At 44.6% G+C, this 15,736-nt stretch overlaps 1 protein-coding gene across 3 annotated transcripts in view; it reads left to right on the top strand.

Annotated features, from left to right (window-relative positions):
• The window catches only part of INPP5B (inositol polyphosphate-5-phosphatase B), a 177,062-nt gene that overhangs the window by 109,697 nt on the left and 51,629 nt on the right, over window positions 1-15,736 (top strand). For all 3 annotated transcript variants that reach the window (XM_040337207.1, XM_040337206.1, XM_040337208.1), the window contains one exon: window positions 12,361-12,451. In XM_040337207.1, coding sequence (XP_040193141.1) covers window positions 12,361-12,451 — 91 coding nt within the window. The remainder of the gene's footprint in view (window positions 1-12,360; window positions 12,452-15,736) is intronic.

The following is a 15,736-nucleotide window of genomic DNA, read 5'->3' as shown; positions in this document are numbered from 1 at the left end:
TGATTACTGTATAAATGTGACTGGCAGGGAAGGGGTTACCACTAAGGGGCGAGGAAGGGGTTAAATGTGTTCCCTGGGAGTGATTCTTACTGTTGGGGGAGGGGACTGACTGGGGGAGGTGACCGATGGTTGTCTCTATGTACAAGGCACACAGCATCGGTCTCCTCTCCCTGACAGGACATGGATCTTTGTGTTTACACACAGAGATCCACGCCCCTGTCTCTGTAACTGGCGCGTGCATCGGCACCTGAGTGACGCTGTGGGTGCACGCCACCGCGCATGCCCCCCAGCGGCAAGAGGCCCGAGGCCGTCAATAGACTGCCTTCCGGCATTGTAGAGCCACCTTGTGGCCGTCAAACTACAATGGCCCGGATACGAAGTGGTTAAAATGCAGACACAACATTGTGGGGTGAATGAGGCACAAAACAGTTTTCTATGTGCCCTTGCAGCAACCTGTGTTGATCAGGTGCAGAAAAACAAAGGTACATGGTGTGAACAAGCCCAAAATGATTTACACCATGCTAATTTCTTTTACACAATAAAAAAAAAAAACATTGTTAAATTCAGCCTTGTCAGCAGAAGAGGATGTCGTGTGCTTCTACAGTCGTCTACTTGTGGTGAATAAAATAGGGCTGGGGTTTAAAGCATCTTTTGTGGGTTTGTCTCAGTTTTTTTTGTTTCCTATAAACCACGTGAGATACCAGAAGCTGGAGCTTTGTCTGTGTGAAGCTTTCCACTCTCTAGTGAAGAAATACTTTCTGCTCCCCTTAATGTCTCTTATAGAGGTGACCGTATTCCATGACCAGAAAGTCAGTTGGCATACTTGTGGGAAATTAGAAAATCTCTTAATCACGATTACCAATTACAATGTAGCTTTGAATGCTAATACAACACCATTGCATTGCTTATGAAGTAGGCTAATTTTAGATATTTCTAAATATGGTGGAACAAACATGACTGATAGGGATTTTTAATGAACGCCTCGTTCACACCAGTGTTTAGGGCTGACTACGATTTCCTACGGCAGGATTTCCTGTGAACAGAGCTTACAGCCATTTACAGCTGTTTACATGCAAATGAACATATATCGATTACCAGTTGATGATCGACTCTGGACGCAAAGCGCCTACATTCAGGGCCTACCATCCACATATAATAGCTGCATGTTTGATCACATACAAACAGCCATGAATGGCTGTGGGTGCTGTCTATGGGTTTCCTGCACCTTGCATGAATTCATGCTGAGTCTCCCATAGGATATTGTAGTCAGCCCTAAACACTGGTGTGAATGAAACCTAAAGGAAAACTCTCTAAGACCCCTTTCACTGAGGAGTCTTTCAGGCGGTACAGCGCTAAAAATAGCGCTGCTATACCGCCTGAAAAACTCCTTCACTGCCTACTCAATGTGAAAGCCCGAGGGCTTTCACACTGAGGCGATGCGCTGGCGGGAGAGAAAAAAATCTCCTGTCAGCAGCATCTTTGAAACGGTGAGAGGAGCGACATGTATACCACTCCTTCCCATTTAAAACAATGGCAATACCGCCCCCGCAATGCGCCTCTGCGGTATTAACCCTTTATCGGCCACTAGCGGGGGTTAATACCGCACCACTAGCGGATGATTCCAGCGGCAATCCCAGTGGTATAGCGCTCCAATGTGAAAGGGGCCTTAGGCTTTGTTTAGACTTGCAGCAAAAATATGCAGTTGAGCCACGTTTCTGCCACCCGCCAACTACCCCTCCCAACCTGCAGCAGGCAGTGGATGGAGATGTTTCCATGCACCTGCTTTTGCATGTGCAGCAAAGTTCACCCAACATATGGCAATTGGTGGGCGGCTAGTCTGCCAAACGCTACACATTCAAGTAAATGAGGAAGCGATGCAAGCACCCGCAACTGCATGCAATGCACAGTTGTGTTTGTTGGAAAAAATAGGGTTAAAACAGACGGTGAGATGTTGCATTGCTTCTTCACCGCCTGTCAGTAACCTCTGTAATGCGTTTCTTATGTGGGTCAGGCTTCAGAGGCAAGGGAGATTAAAGCGGAGTTCCAACATCCTTAGAAAAAAAAAATCTAAAGGTCAGTTATGTTATTATTTATGGTATTGATTGAGGTGTGAACATGCACTGTTGAAGTCACATTTCAATTTAGTTTTAGTCCCATTTTAGTCTTTTAACTAAAATGCCATTTTAGTTTCAGTCGCATTTTAGTCATCGCAGTTGTTTTAGTTTTAGTCGTATTTAAGTCGACTAAAATAGTATTCATTTAGTCGACTAAAATGTTTTAGTCATTTTAGTCGACTAAATTAACACTGCTTCAAATCCATAAATTGCATCTGATCTGAACACAGCTATATTGTATTGTACACTATATTACCAAAAGTATTAGGACGTCTGCCTTTACACGCACATGAAATTGAATGGCATCCCAGTCTTATAGCTGGATTCAAATAGACCGCCGCATCTTTGCGGCGGCGTATCATATCATATTTACACTACGCCGCCGTAAGTTAGCTAGGCAAGTACTGTATTCACAAAGTACTTGCCTGCTAAGTTACGGTGGCGTAGCGTAAATGCGGCCGGCGTAAGCACGCCTAATTCAAATTGGGCTGAGGGGCGTGTTTTATGTTATTGGAGGGGTGACCTGACGTGATTGACGTTTTTTACGAATGGCGCATGCGCCGTCCGTGTACATATCCCAGTGTGCATTGCGGCAAAGTACGCCGCAAGGACGTATTGGTTTCGACGTGGACGTAAATGACGTCCAGCCCTATTCACGGACGACTTACGCAAATGACGTAAAATTTTCAAATTTCGACGCGGGAACGACGGCCATACTTAACATTACTAGTCCAGCTATTTGATGGAATAACTTTACGCCTGAAAATGCCTTACGTAAACGGCGTATCTTTACTGCGACGGCGTGCGTACGTTCGTGAATAGGCGTATCTAGTGATTTACATAATCTACGCTGTGCGCAATGGAAGCGGCACCTAGCGGCCAGCCTAAATATTGCACCCTAAGATACGACGGCGTAAGCCGTCGTATCTTAGATAGGTTTAAGTGTATCTCTGTTTGAGAATACACTTAAACTTAGGACGGCGCAGATTCCGAGTTAGGTCGGCGTATCTACTGATACGCCGGCCTAACTCTATCTGAATCCACCTATTAGTCCGTAGGGTTTGGTATTGAGTTGACCCAACTTTTGTAGCTATAACAGCTTCGGCTCTTTTGGGAAGGCTGTCCATAAGGTTTAGGAGTGTGTCTATGGGAATGTTTGACCATTCTTCCAGAAGCGCATTTGTGAGGTCAGACACTGATGTGGACAAGAAGGCCTGGCTCGCAGTCTCTGCTCAATTCATCCCAAAGGTGGTCTCTCAGGTTAAGGTCAAGCCAGTCAAGTTCCTCCACCCCAAACTCTCTCATCCATGTCTTTATGGACCTTGCTTTGTGCACTGGTGCACAGTCATGTTGAAACAGGAAGGGGCCATCCCCAAACTGTTCCCACAAAGTTGGGAGCATGAAATTGCCCAAAATGTCTTGGTATGCTGACGCCTTAAAGTGGTTGTAAACCCACTTTTTTGACTTTGGCCTACAGGTAAGCCTATAATAAGGCTTACCTGTAGGTATAAGGAATATCTCCTAAACCTGTACGGCGCATGCGCAAAAGGGATCTTCGGCTGAAGGGCCGGTGCCGCCGACCCATGCCGGAAAGGAAATCTCCCGCGCGCATGCGCGGGAGTGACGTCATCGCCGCTCCAGCCAATCACAGCGCTGGAGCGGCGATACCCGGAAGACACGCCGAGGCTCGGCTTGGCGTGGACCAGGTAAGTGCCTGCCTCGTTCCGAGGTAAGTATTTCATAATGAGCTAATATGCGGTGCATATTGGCTCATTATGGCTTTTGCCTTGCAGGTAAAAAAAAAAAAAAAATGCCCCGTACACACCATCACTTTATGTGATGAAAAAAAACGACATTTTCTGTGAAGTAAAAAACGACGTTTTTGAAACTTCAATTTTCAAAGACGAAGTTGCCTACACACCATCGTTTTTCTCACAATGTTCTAGCAAAGCGAGGTTACGTTCACCACGTTTTCCATTGAAGCTTGCTTCATAAGTAGCTTCTGGGCATGCGCGAATGAAAAAACGTCGTTTTAAACAACGTTTTTGCTACACACGGTCAATTTCTGTGAAGTAAAAGTTGACGTTTTGAAAAACGACACATAAAATTGAAGCATGCTTCAATTTTTTTTGGTCGTTTTTTAGAAGACATAAAACTACGTTTTCCCCCACACACGGTCAATTAAAGTGACGTTTTTAAAAACGTCATTTTTTTTTATCACATAAAGTGATGGTGTGTACGGGGCATAAGAGTTCCCCTCACTGGAACTAAGAAGCCAAGCCCAACCCCTGAAAAACAACCCCGCACTATAATCCCCCTCCACCAAATGATTTGAACCAATGCACAAAGCAAGGTTTATAAAGACATGGATAAGTGAGTTTGGGGTGGAGGAACTTGACTTGCCTGCACAGAGTCCTGAACTCAACCCGACAGAACACCTTTAGGATGAACTAAAGTGGAGACTGCAAGCCAGGCCTTCTTGTCCAACATCAGTGCCTGACCTCACAAATGCGCTTCTGGAAGAATGGCCAAACATTCCCATAGACACACTCCTAAACCTTGTGGACAACCTCAGATCTCACAAGCGGAGTTTCCGTCAGGAAAAAAGTTCGATGATTTTTCCGATGGAATTCCGCTCAAGCTTGGCTTGCATACATATGGTCATACAAAAGTTCTCACAAATGAACTTTCGAGCGTTAAGAACACAGTGACATACAACACTACAAGAGGCGAGAAAAAGAAGTTCAATTCTTCCGAGCAAGTGTCGAATTGTTTCCGAGCATGCATTTTTTTTTTTTCTGTCGGAATTCCATACAGACAAACGGATTTTCCGATAGGAATTTTTTCCATCGGAAAAATTAAGAACCTGCTCTCTATATAAGTCAGTCGGAAATTCCGACGGAAAAAGTCAGATGGGGCATACACACGGTCGGAATATCCAATGAAAAGCTCCCATCGTACCTTTTCCATCGGAAATTTCGACCGTGTGAGCACAGCATAAGGCTGCTTGTCATTCAACCCAGAAGAGCAGCAGCAGAATGGAGCAAAGTGTTTTTGGGGAACAGTAGTATAAAAAGATGTAAGTATTGTAGCAAAATCTGTTTTATTTTAATTAACTACTGCTAGCACCTTAATTAATTAATTAATTAAATTATTTATTTTACCTGGAGTCGGGCCTAGTTCAGTGGTCACCAACCTTTAAAACCGCACAACCCTCTAAACTCACAATTTTAAATCCTACGGACGACTAACATGAATTTTACATGCTTTATATACACAATACTCCGGACTTCTGCTCCCCCCCCTTCCTGAATCACACTGCTGCCTTATACAGGGAGTGCAGAATTATTAGGCAAATTAGTATTTTGACCACATCATCCTCTTTATGCATGTTGTCTTACTCCAAGCTGTATAGGCTCGAAAGCCTACTACCAATTAAGCATATTAGGTGATGTGCATCTCTGTAATGAGAAGGGGTGTGGTCTAATGACATCAACACCCTATATCAGGTGTGCATAATTATTAGTCAACTTCCTTTCCTTTGGCAAAATGGGTCAAAAGAAGGACTTGACAGGCTCAGAAAAGTCAAAAATAGTGAGATATCTTGCAGAGGGATGCAGCACTCTTAAAATTGCAACGCTTCTGAAGCGTGATCATCGAACAATCAAGCGTTTCATTCAAAATAGTCAACAGGGTCGCAAGAAGCGTGTGGAAAAACCAAGGCGCAAAATAACTGCCCATGAACTGAGAAAAGTCAAGCGTGCAGCTGCCAAGATGCCACTTGCCACCAGATTGGCCATATTTCAGAGCTGCAACATCACTAGAGTGCCCAAAAGCACAAGGTGTGCAATACTCAGAGACATGGCCAAGGTAAGAAAGGCTGAAAGACGACCACCACTGAACAAGACACACAAGCTGAAACGTCAAGACTGGGCCAAGAAATATCTCAAGACTGATTTTTCTAAGGTTTTATGGACTGATGAAATGAGAATGAGTCTTGATGGGCCAGATGGACGGGCCCGTGGCTGGATTGGTAAAGGGCAGAGAGCTCCAGTCCGACTCAGACGCCAGCAAGGTGGAGGTGGAGTACTGGTTTGGGCTGGTATCATCAAAGATGAGCTTGTGGGGCCTTTTCGGGTTGAGGATGGAGTCAAGCTCAACTCCCAGTCCTACTGCCAGTTTCTGGAAGACACCTTCTTCAAGCAGTGGTACAGGAAGAAGTCTGCATCCTTCAAGAAAAACATGATTTTCATGCAGGACAATGCTCCATCACACGCGTCCAAGTACTCCACAGCGTGGCTGGCAAGAAAGGGTATAAAAGAAGAAAAACTAATGACATGGCCTCCTTGTTCACCTGATCTGAACCCCATTGAGAACCTGTGGTCCATCATCAAATGTGAGATTTACAAGGAGGGAAAACAGTACACCTCTCTGAACAGTGTCTGGGAGGCTGTGGTTGCTGCTGCACGCAATGTTGATGGTGGACAGATCAAAACACTGACAGAATCCATGGATGGCAGGCTTTTGAGTGTCCTTGCAAAGAAAGGTGGCTATATTGGTCACTTATTTGTTTTTGTTTTGTTTTTGAATGTCAGAAATGTATATTTGTGAATGTTGAGATGTTATATTGGTTTCACTGGTAAAAATAAATAATTGAAATGGGTATATATATTTTTTTTTGTTAAGTTGCCTAATAATTATGCACAGTAATAGTCACCTGCACACACAGATATCCCCCTAAAATAGCTAAAACTAAAAACAAACTAAAAACTATTTCCAAAAATATTCAGCTTTGATATTAATGAGTTTTTTGGGTTCATTGAGAACATGGTTGTTGTTCAATAATAAAATTAATCCTCAAAAATACAACTTGCCTAATAATTCTGCACTCCCTGTACACACAATGCTCCGGCTTTCTGCCCCCCCCCCACACACACACTCTGCATCATGCTGCTGCCTTACACAGACTCATTATTGGATCTTACCTCCTTATCCAACCATGTGCTTGAGCTCCATACTCCCTCCCACAGTCTGGTCAGCGCTGCCATTGAAAGTCCCCTCCTCCTTCACCTCCCGCTTTCTGCACTACTGCCGGCGCTTCCCTCTGAGTTCACAGGAGCCGGGACTACAGAGGAGGCATCGGGTATCAATGTGCGCTGACAGTATTTACTGTCCTCGCTGAACTGACCAAACTGTGATCCATCTATGGCCAGCTTTAGGGCTAACTATACAAAACTTGAATTTCATCTGATTAAAGTGGAACTTGAGGTCAGAATTAAAGATCGGCGAACAGGCAGGTATTTTAATGCAGAAGAGCCTTTCTTTGTCTCTTTTGCATTAAAGTTTATTACCTGCCTGTCCGCCCTTGCATCAGTGATGAACAGGTAGGAAGCAGAGTTTGCTCATGTACAAAGAAAAAGAGCCGCTGCACCAGGTGTATGATGATAACTTGAGGGGGAATATCTCGTAGAGTGCCAGCCCCGGCCCGCCTCCGTGGGAAACTATTAAGAAAAGAAATGGCTGAAAATCCAGGAATTCCGATTGCCTTTTATTGTTCACAGTGATAACACCAAAGACACCAACACGAGGTCACGTAGACGCATTTCACACAGACATCTTGGGCCAGATTCAGGTACATCTGCGGCGGCGTAACGTATCGCATTTACGTTACGCCGCCGCAAGTTTTACGGGCAAGTGCTTGATTCACAAAGCACTTGCCTGTAAAGTTGCGGCGGCGTAGCGTAAATCCCTCCGGCACAAGCCCGCCTAATTCAAATGATCCGGGTAGGGGGCGTGGATCATTTAAATTAGGCGCGTTCCCGCGCCAAACGTACTGCGCATGCTCCGTTTTGAAAAATTTCCCGCCGTGCTTTGCGCGAAATGACGTCGCACCAACGTCATTTTTTGAACTTCGACGTGAGTTACGTCCTTTCCTATTCACGGACGACTTACGCAAAAAAAATTTAATTTGACGCGGGAACGAAGGCCATACTTTAACATGGCAAGTCTAACTATAGGCCACAAAATAGCAGCTTTAACTATACGCCGGGAAAAGCCGACTAGCGACGACGTAAGAGAATGCGACGGCCGCGCGTACCTTCGTGGATCGACGGAAAATGCTAATTAGCATACCCGACGCGGAAAATGACGCAAACTCCACCCAGCGGGCGCTGAAGTATTACACCTACGATCCGAAGGCATATGAAGCCGTACGCCTGTCGGATCGAAGCCAGAAGCCGTCGTATCTTGGTTTGAGGATTCAAACTAAAGATACAACGCGGCAAATTTGAAAGTACGCCGATGTATCAGTAGATACGCCGGCGTACTCTCACTGTGAATCTGGCCCCTTGTGCTTAATCATTGATTAAGCACAAGATGTTTGTGTGAAACACGTCTACGTGACCTCGTGTTGGTGTCTTTGGTGGTATCACTTTGAACAATAAAAGGCAATCGGAATTCCTGGACGTGCAGCCATTTATTTTCTTAAGAGTTTGCTCATGTAATAAGTAAATATAGCCACCCCAAAGTATAATTACAGATTATACAGAGAAATTAGGTTTTAAAAACATTAATGTTTACTGAAAGGATTATTTAGCTAATCGCATTCCAATTCTGTGTTTAAAAAACAATTAAAAGACTTCGGCTTCCCTAAAGCAGGACATACATGATTCATTTTCTACTGTTCAGCCAGCGGGTTGAACAAAAGAAAATGAATCGATTTCCCCATCCACACATTCGAGGTTGATGGGAGAATCCCTCCCCGTGAGCTATCCTATTCTGACAGTGGGGAGACTTCCCTGCTGTCAGAATACACTCATCGGCACCACCAGCTATAGCCAGCAGCACTGATCGAGCTAAAATTTCCCAACAGGTTGGTTGTACAGAAGTTGATCAAGAGATTGACTTCTGTGCAACCAGCCTGCTCATAAATGGATCGAAATGAAGCCAGTCCCTGTTGAACCATACAAATTTGAATGCATCTATGGCAAGAATACGTTTCTTATTTTAGCTGGAAAGGCTTCAGTACAACCAGCCTGCCCAAGATGGATGGAATCTCGGCCCGATCCTGCAGAACCCACTAAGCTTTGATCCATCTATGGCTGGCTTTACTTAAGGTTGTTATGCTTTAAAAAAATTCCCTTTCCTTTATCCAGTATCTGTTAGCTGGTGGTAGCCACATAGCAACATTTCCAGAAGCCTTCCAGCCCAGCTTTTCTTGTAGAAGAAACTTTTAGGTAGATTCACGTAGGTTGGCCTAAAATTAGGACGGCCTAGCCTAGTCTTTTTAGGCTACACCGCCGTAAATTATTTAGGCTATTAGTGATTCTCAAACCACTTACCTTCAAATTTTCGTAGCCTAAAACGAGCGGGCGTAAGGGCGCCTAATTCAAATGACTGGGAGGGGGGCGTGTAGTATGGAAATGAGGCTTGACCTCACGTTTTTTGATGTTTTTTTACACTGCGCATGCGCCGGGAGACTACATTTTCCAGTGCGCATTGCGGCTAAGTAGACCGTACGGGCCTATTGATTTCGACGCGGACGTAAACGACATAACTCCCGATTAGCGGACGACTTACGCAAACGACGTTAACATTTCGAAATTTGCGTCGGGAACGGCGGCCATACTGAACATTGGCTAGGCCACTAGAGCATAGCTCTAACTTTAGGCGGCCTATCCCTTACAGAAACGACGTAATTCGACGGCGTAGACCTGGCGTACGTTTGCGTTCGGTCGTGAATCGGCGTATCCCCTCATTTAAATAATCTACACCGGCCGCAATGGAAGCGCCATCTAGCGGCCAAAAGAAACATTGCAATCTAAGATAGAACGGCGCAAGCCGTCCTATCTTAGATATGTTTAAGTGTATCTCTGTTAGAGAATACACTTAAACATAGGTCAGTGCAGATTCAGAGTTAGGTCGGCTTATCTGTAGATAAGCCGGCCTAACTCTTTGTGAATCTACCTATTTATTCCTGTGGAGTGCCTGGATTTTATATAAAAGTGGCAGTAGCGTTAGCTGCAGAATGAGTTTTGCAGCATTTTTGCAGTAGCAGTTTTTAGCGTTTGCAGTTTTTTTAGCTTTTATTAGCAAAACTATACTCCTACAAACACTTATGGCTTATGGCTGAATAGCGCTGTTTTTTTATTTACTTATTTTTTGAGTTAGAGCGTTCTTACAGCTGAAAACTCCTTTTCAAACCCAGTAGTTTTGGGGGTTTTTTCCAGCCAGAAATTGCCACTGCCAAAAAATGCTGATTAAAGCCTATTGGCTAGATTCAGCAAGATTGCCTTAACTTTAAGGCGGCGTAGCTTAGCGTGTTTAGGCTACGCCGCCGTAAGTTAGCGAGGCAAGTACTTGATTCTCAAAGTACTTGCTTGCTAAGTTACGGCGGCGTAGCCTAAAGCGGGCGGGCGTAAGGGCGCCTAATTCAAATTTGTCTGAGGGGGCGTGTGTTATGATAATGAGGCTTGACCCGACGTGATTGACGGTTTTCTTAATCTGCGCATGCGCCGGGCGCCTACATTTCCCAGTGTGCATTGCGGCTAAGTCCGCCGCACGGGCCTATTGATTTAGACGTGGACGTAAACAACGTAAATCCCTATTCGCGGACGACTTATGCAAACTACGTAAAAATTTCGAATTTCGAAGCGGGAACGGCAGCCATACTTAACATTGACTATGCCTCCTAGGGGCAGCTTTATCTTTAGGCGGCCTATCTCTTACGGAAACAACGTAAAATTTACTGCGTCAGCCGGGCGTACGTTCGTGAATAGGCGTATCTACTGATTTACATATTCTACGCCGACCGCAATGGAAGCGCCACCTAGCGGCCAGCCTAAATATTGCAACCTAAGATAGGACGGCGCAAGCCATTGTATCTTAGATATGTTTAAGCGTATCTCTGTTTGAGAATACACTTAAACATAGGTCGGCGCAGATTCTGAGTTAGGTCGGCGTATCTACTGATACACCGACCTAACTCTACCTGAATCTAGCTATATGTGTGCACGGACACGTATGATAACATGCTGGGGAGTTTACTTGCTGCAGAAAAGCCAAAAACAGCAATTGTAAAAATGTCCAGTGTTTAAGATATATGAAATCTGGTCAGTGGCGCTGTTTTTCTTGCTGTTTGGCAAACAGAATAATAGTTTCCTCTCCAGAAAAGTCCATCTTCACCGATTTGCACTGATCAAAGCACTTCATGGACTTTAAAATATATAACAATGTATCTATTTAATCACAGCAAATGTTTGCATTTTTATATATGGGTTGCACAATTTATTTGTGGTACATATATATTGGCTGAATATTCTTTTTTTTTTGTTGTAGCACCTATATATTTTTTTTCATATATATATATATATGCAGGCCAAACTATCCAAACCTGACTGTGTAAAGGCTGGTACACACAGATCGAATATTGTCTGGTTCAACAGAAATCAGCCAACATTCGGCCAGTGTGTACAGCAGCCTGTCCGACAGCCGTCCCCGCCGGGGATAGATGGTGATTATTATCGCAAGCAAATCCGACAGGCTGGTTGTACCCAAGTTTATTGATTGATCAACTTGGTACATTCAGCCTGCCCTCTATTGTTTTGAATCACCAGCCAAGATCCAAACCGTTTATGGTCAGCCTAAGGCCCTTTTCACACTGGGGCGTCCACATCTTCGTCGTAGTTCGCTTTTAACCCTCGCTAGCGTTAAAAAAAGGGTTAAAACCACCCGCAAACTGCCGCTGCAGCCGCGCTTTGCCAGTGGTATAGCCGCGGTGCCCATTCATTTCAATGGGGAGGACCGGTATACACACCGCTCCAAAGATGATACTAGCAGGACTTTTTTTTTTTTACCATCCTGCTGGCGCACCGCTCCAGTGTGAAAGCCCCGAGTGACATCAGCGGCTTTTTCAGAGCACTTTGCAGGTGCTATTTTTAGTGTTATAGCACCTGCAAAGCGCCCCAGTGTGAAAGGGGTCTATTCTATCCTTGTTGGGATTTTTGTGAATCAAACAAAGACCTTGTGATTAGAATACATACAAAGGCCCACACAGCAGAAATTAACACATTTCCCTACAATTACCTTGTAGCAGACATTGTTTACGGCTGGCACATTGGAATCGGCCAGTGTGATAAGTAGGTGGAGCTCTCATGCTAACATAAAAGCTCAGTTCATTCAGAGTCTCAGATGAGTCTAGGATCCATCATGTTTGCTGTACATTCACTGATTCATTTGTTCTTCACAGAGCCCAGTGCAGATCACATCCAGCAGAATGGACAGTGGCTGAAGCCTGCACAGAGATCAGACCCATCACGATCACCAAAAGCTTCTCACAGGTAAGAGAAACCATCAGAGCTAATGAATGCAATATTTATTAGGACCAGCGCTAGCAACGCTTCTAAATATTATCCAGTCAGAGCAGTGACTGGTAAATGATGGCTGCGGGCTACTTTACTGTTTACGTTGTTTTACCACCATGTGATTTTCCTAATATGCATATACTGTATTTTATAGCTATACTTTATTGGGGTTAGTAGTTTCACAGATCTTTTCCCCCCAAAAAACCCCACCTCATTGCTTCCTAATAATAGCCATGTGAAGATTTAATAATGAAATGCAAAAGGGCAATGATGTGGTACAATGTACAGTAACCCCAATCAATGTACTATATTATAATCAATATAAAGGTCTTCTATAGCTCTGAAAAAATGATAAATATTACTGATGTATATCAGAAATATAAATTATTTTATAGTAAATAATTTCCAACAAAAGCAAGATACAATGGAGGCAATTGTAAACTAATAAAAGTTTACAATCTAAATAAATACTGGTAAAGAATTTTATAGTTTACGGACAAAACAAATGGGACTTGCAATACTGGTTGGTGGTTGTAATTTCTTACTAATAATCAACATCATAGGTAAATAAGGGTACTTTCACACTGGTGGCGCTTTTCAGACGTTTTAGCGCTAAAAATAGCCCCCCCATGCCTCCCCAGTGTAAAAGCCAGAGTGCTTTTACACTAGGGTGGGAGGGGAGGGGTGTGCTTGCAGGACGGGAAAAAAAGTCCTGCAAGCAGCATCTTTGGCGCGGTGCAAGAATGGGCAGTGCTACCGATGCGTCTGAAAAGCGATTCGGCAGCGCCGCATTACATGCTTTTTTAACCCTTTCTTCGACCGCTATCGGGGGGTTAAAGGCACCCCACTAGTGGCCGAAGAGTTCCACTATAACTGCGGTAAAGGGCTGCTTAAACTAGCGGCACTTTACCGCTAACAGCGGCACAGCCCCAGTGTGAAAGTACCCTAAAAGTATACTCGGCTGCATCCGTTGATCAAGAAACAATAGACTTATGTTGTATGAAGACAGCCACACGGGTGGATTTACTAAAACTGGAGGGTACAAAATCTGGTGCAGCTCTGCATGGCAGCCAATCGGCTCCTATCTTCAGCTTGTTCAATTAAGCTTTGACAAAACTTCTGCTCCATTGGGAACTTAGAGTTTCCTTATCGCAATGGCTATGAGAATTGTAGGTTTTTTATTTATAATTCTCGGTGAACAAATGACAGGGCTGTCAAAGGGAAAGTATAGTCAAAGCTGTTTTGTCTTTACTTCTCCTATGGATCACAGGCGTGCAGTTCGCTCTGCACTCCTATGACCAGTTTTTTAGCCAACTTTGGGCTAAAGCTCAGCTGGTCCTGGCTCGGGAAAGATCTTGACCTAAGCCAGCCCCTCTTGCCCCCTCCACAACCAAGCGCTCCAGTAAGTGCTGAAGGGGCAGAGCAGAGAGCTGCTGACTGACAGTTATGGCTCTCTGCTCAGAGCTAGGGAGAGAGAAGTGAGCGATCAGTGGTGTTTGATCGCTCAGTTCTTGAGGTAGATCCAAGGGGGACAGCTGCAACTGGGATCAGTACTGCAGCCATCTAGGTGAGTATAATTGTTTTATTTATTGTTTATTGCTATTCTCATATTTCCCTTTTTGAGCTACTCCAAGTTGAAATTTGACAGAAGATGGCAAATAGAAAACCCCTTATGCCTCGTACACACAAGCGTTTTTTTCGACTGATCATAAACCAACTGTTTTCCCGACAGAATTCCTCTCAGCCTGCCTTGCATACACACACTCAGACAAAAGTCCGCCCGTCCAAAGCGCAGTGACGTACAACACGTACGACGGCACTATAAAGGGGAAGTTTAATTCCAACTGTGCCACCCTTTGGACTGCGTTTGCTGATCCTCGTGTTAGTAAAAGTTTGGTGAGAGACGATTCGTGCTTTTCATGCACTGCATTAAGCGCTGCAATAATTTGCAGCGTGACAAATGTGCTATCTCCATTACGAAAACACTAGTTTTACCAGAAAGAGCGCTCCCATCTTATAATTAATTCTGAGCATGCACGGTTTTCTGCCCATCGGAAAACCATATAGACAAACCGTTTTCCCGCTCGGATTTTTGGCCTGATGGGGAAAAAAGAGATCCCGATCTTTTTTTTTTTTTGTCCGGCAGTTTTCCCGTCGGAAAAACTCTGATGGAGCATACACACGGCCGGGATTCCTGACGAAAAGCTCTCATAGCAGTTTTCCCTTCTGAAAAAACGCTTGTGTGTATGAGGTATTAGATTCTTTGAGTGAAGGGAAGATGGCGGTTTGAGGGTGGTGAGCTGTGGTCTCCAACCATGGCTCATGTTACAGCTTAAATATGGGCACAACATGAACCAACGTCAGTAAGGTGGAGTCAGCTTTGAAGGTAAACTAAGTGAAATTTTTGCTGGAATACATTGCTAGCTCACTGAATGCTTTTATTTGTTGCCTTCTGTATCTCTTAAAATATAGTAAAAACCAAATACCCTCAACAATCCGGTAGCTTCACTAGCTAATAGTGAGGCTTGTGAGGGGGGCACACCAGATCCACATATTAAAAAGCTGGGCATGGAACCTCCTGGTTTTATGGGGTCCCAGGTCACTCTGGAAGCAATTAGAAACAGTGGCCCAGATTCAAGAAGCAATTGCGCCTGTGTAACCATAGGTTACACAGCGCAATTGCTTACTTGCCCCGGCGTTACGAATGCTCCTGATTCAGGAACATCGTAACGCCGACTGCAGCCTAAAATCTGCGTGGCATAAGGCTCTTATGCCATGCATATCTTAGGCTGCATTCTAGCGATGACCGATAGGGGGCGCTCCCATTGTGCTTAGTGTATAGTATGCAAATTGCATACTAACACCGATTCACAACGTTGCACGAGCCCTGCGTACGCAATTTACGTAGTTTGCGTACGTCGGGTTTCGCGTAAGGTTGCACATCCTAATAGCACGCGCAGCCAATGCTAAAGGATACCCGTCGTTCCCGCGTCGCGATATTTGAAATCTACGTCGTTTGCGTAAGTGATTCGTGAATGGCGCTGGACGCCATTCACGTTCACTTTGAAGCAAATGACGTCCTTGCGACGTCATTTGCCGCAATGCACGTCGGGAAAGTTTCCCGATGCGCTCGGCGTGGGAGCGCGCCTAATTTAAATGATTCCCGCCCCCTACGGGATCATTTACATTAGGCGCCCTTACGCAGGGCAAGTTTACACAGCGCACACGCTATTTACGGAGCTACTGCTCCGTGAATCGCGG

The sequence above is a fragment of the Rana temporaria genome, chromosome 2 (assembly GCF_905171775.1).
Source record: "Rana temporaria chromosome 2, aRanTem1.1, whole genome shotgun sequence".
In the NCBI taxonomy this organism is placed as follows: Eukaryota; Metazoa; Chordata; class Amphibia; order Anura; family Ranidae; genus Rana; species Rana temporaria.
This window is presented reverse-complemented; position numbering and strand designations above follow the sequence as displayed.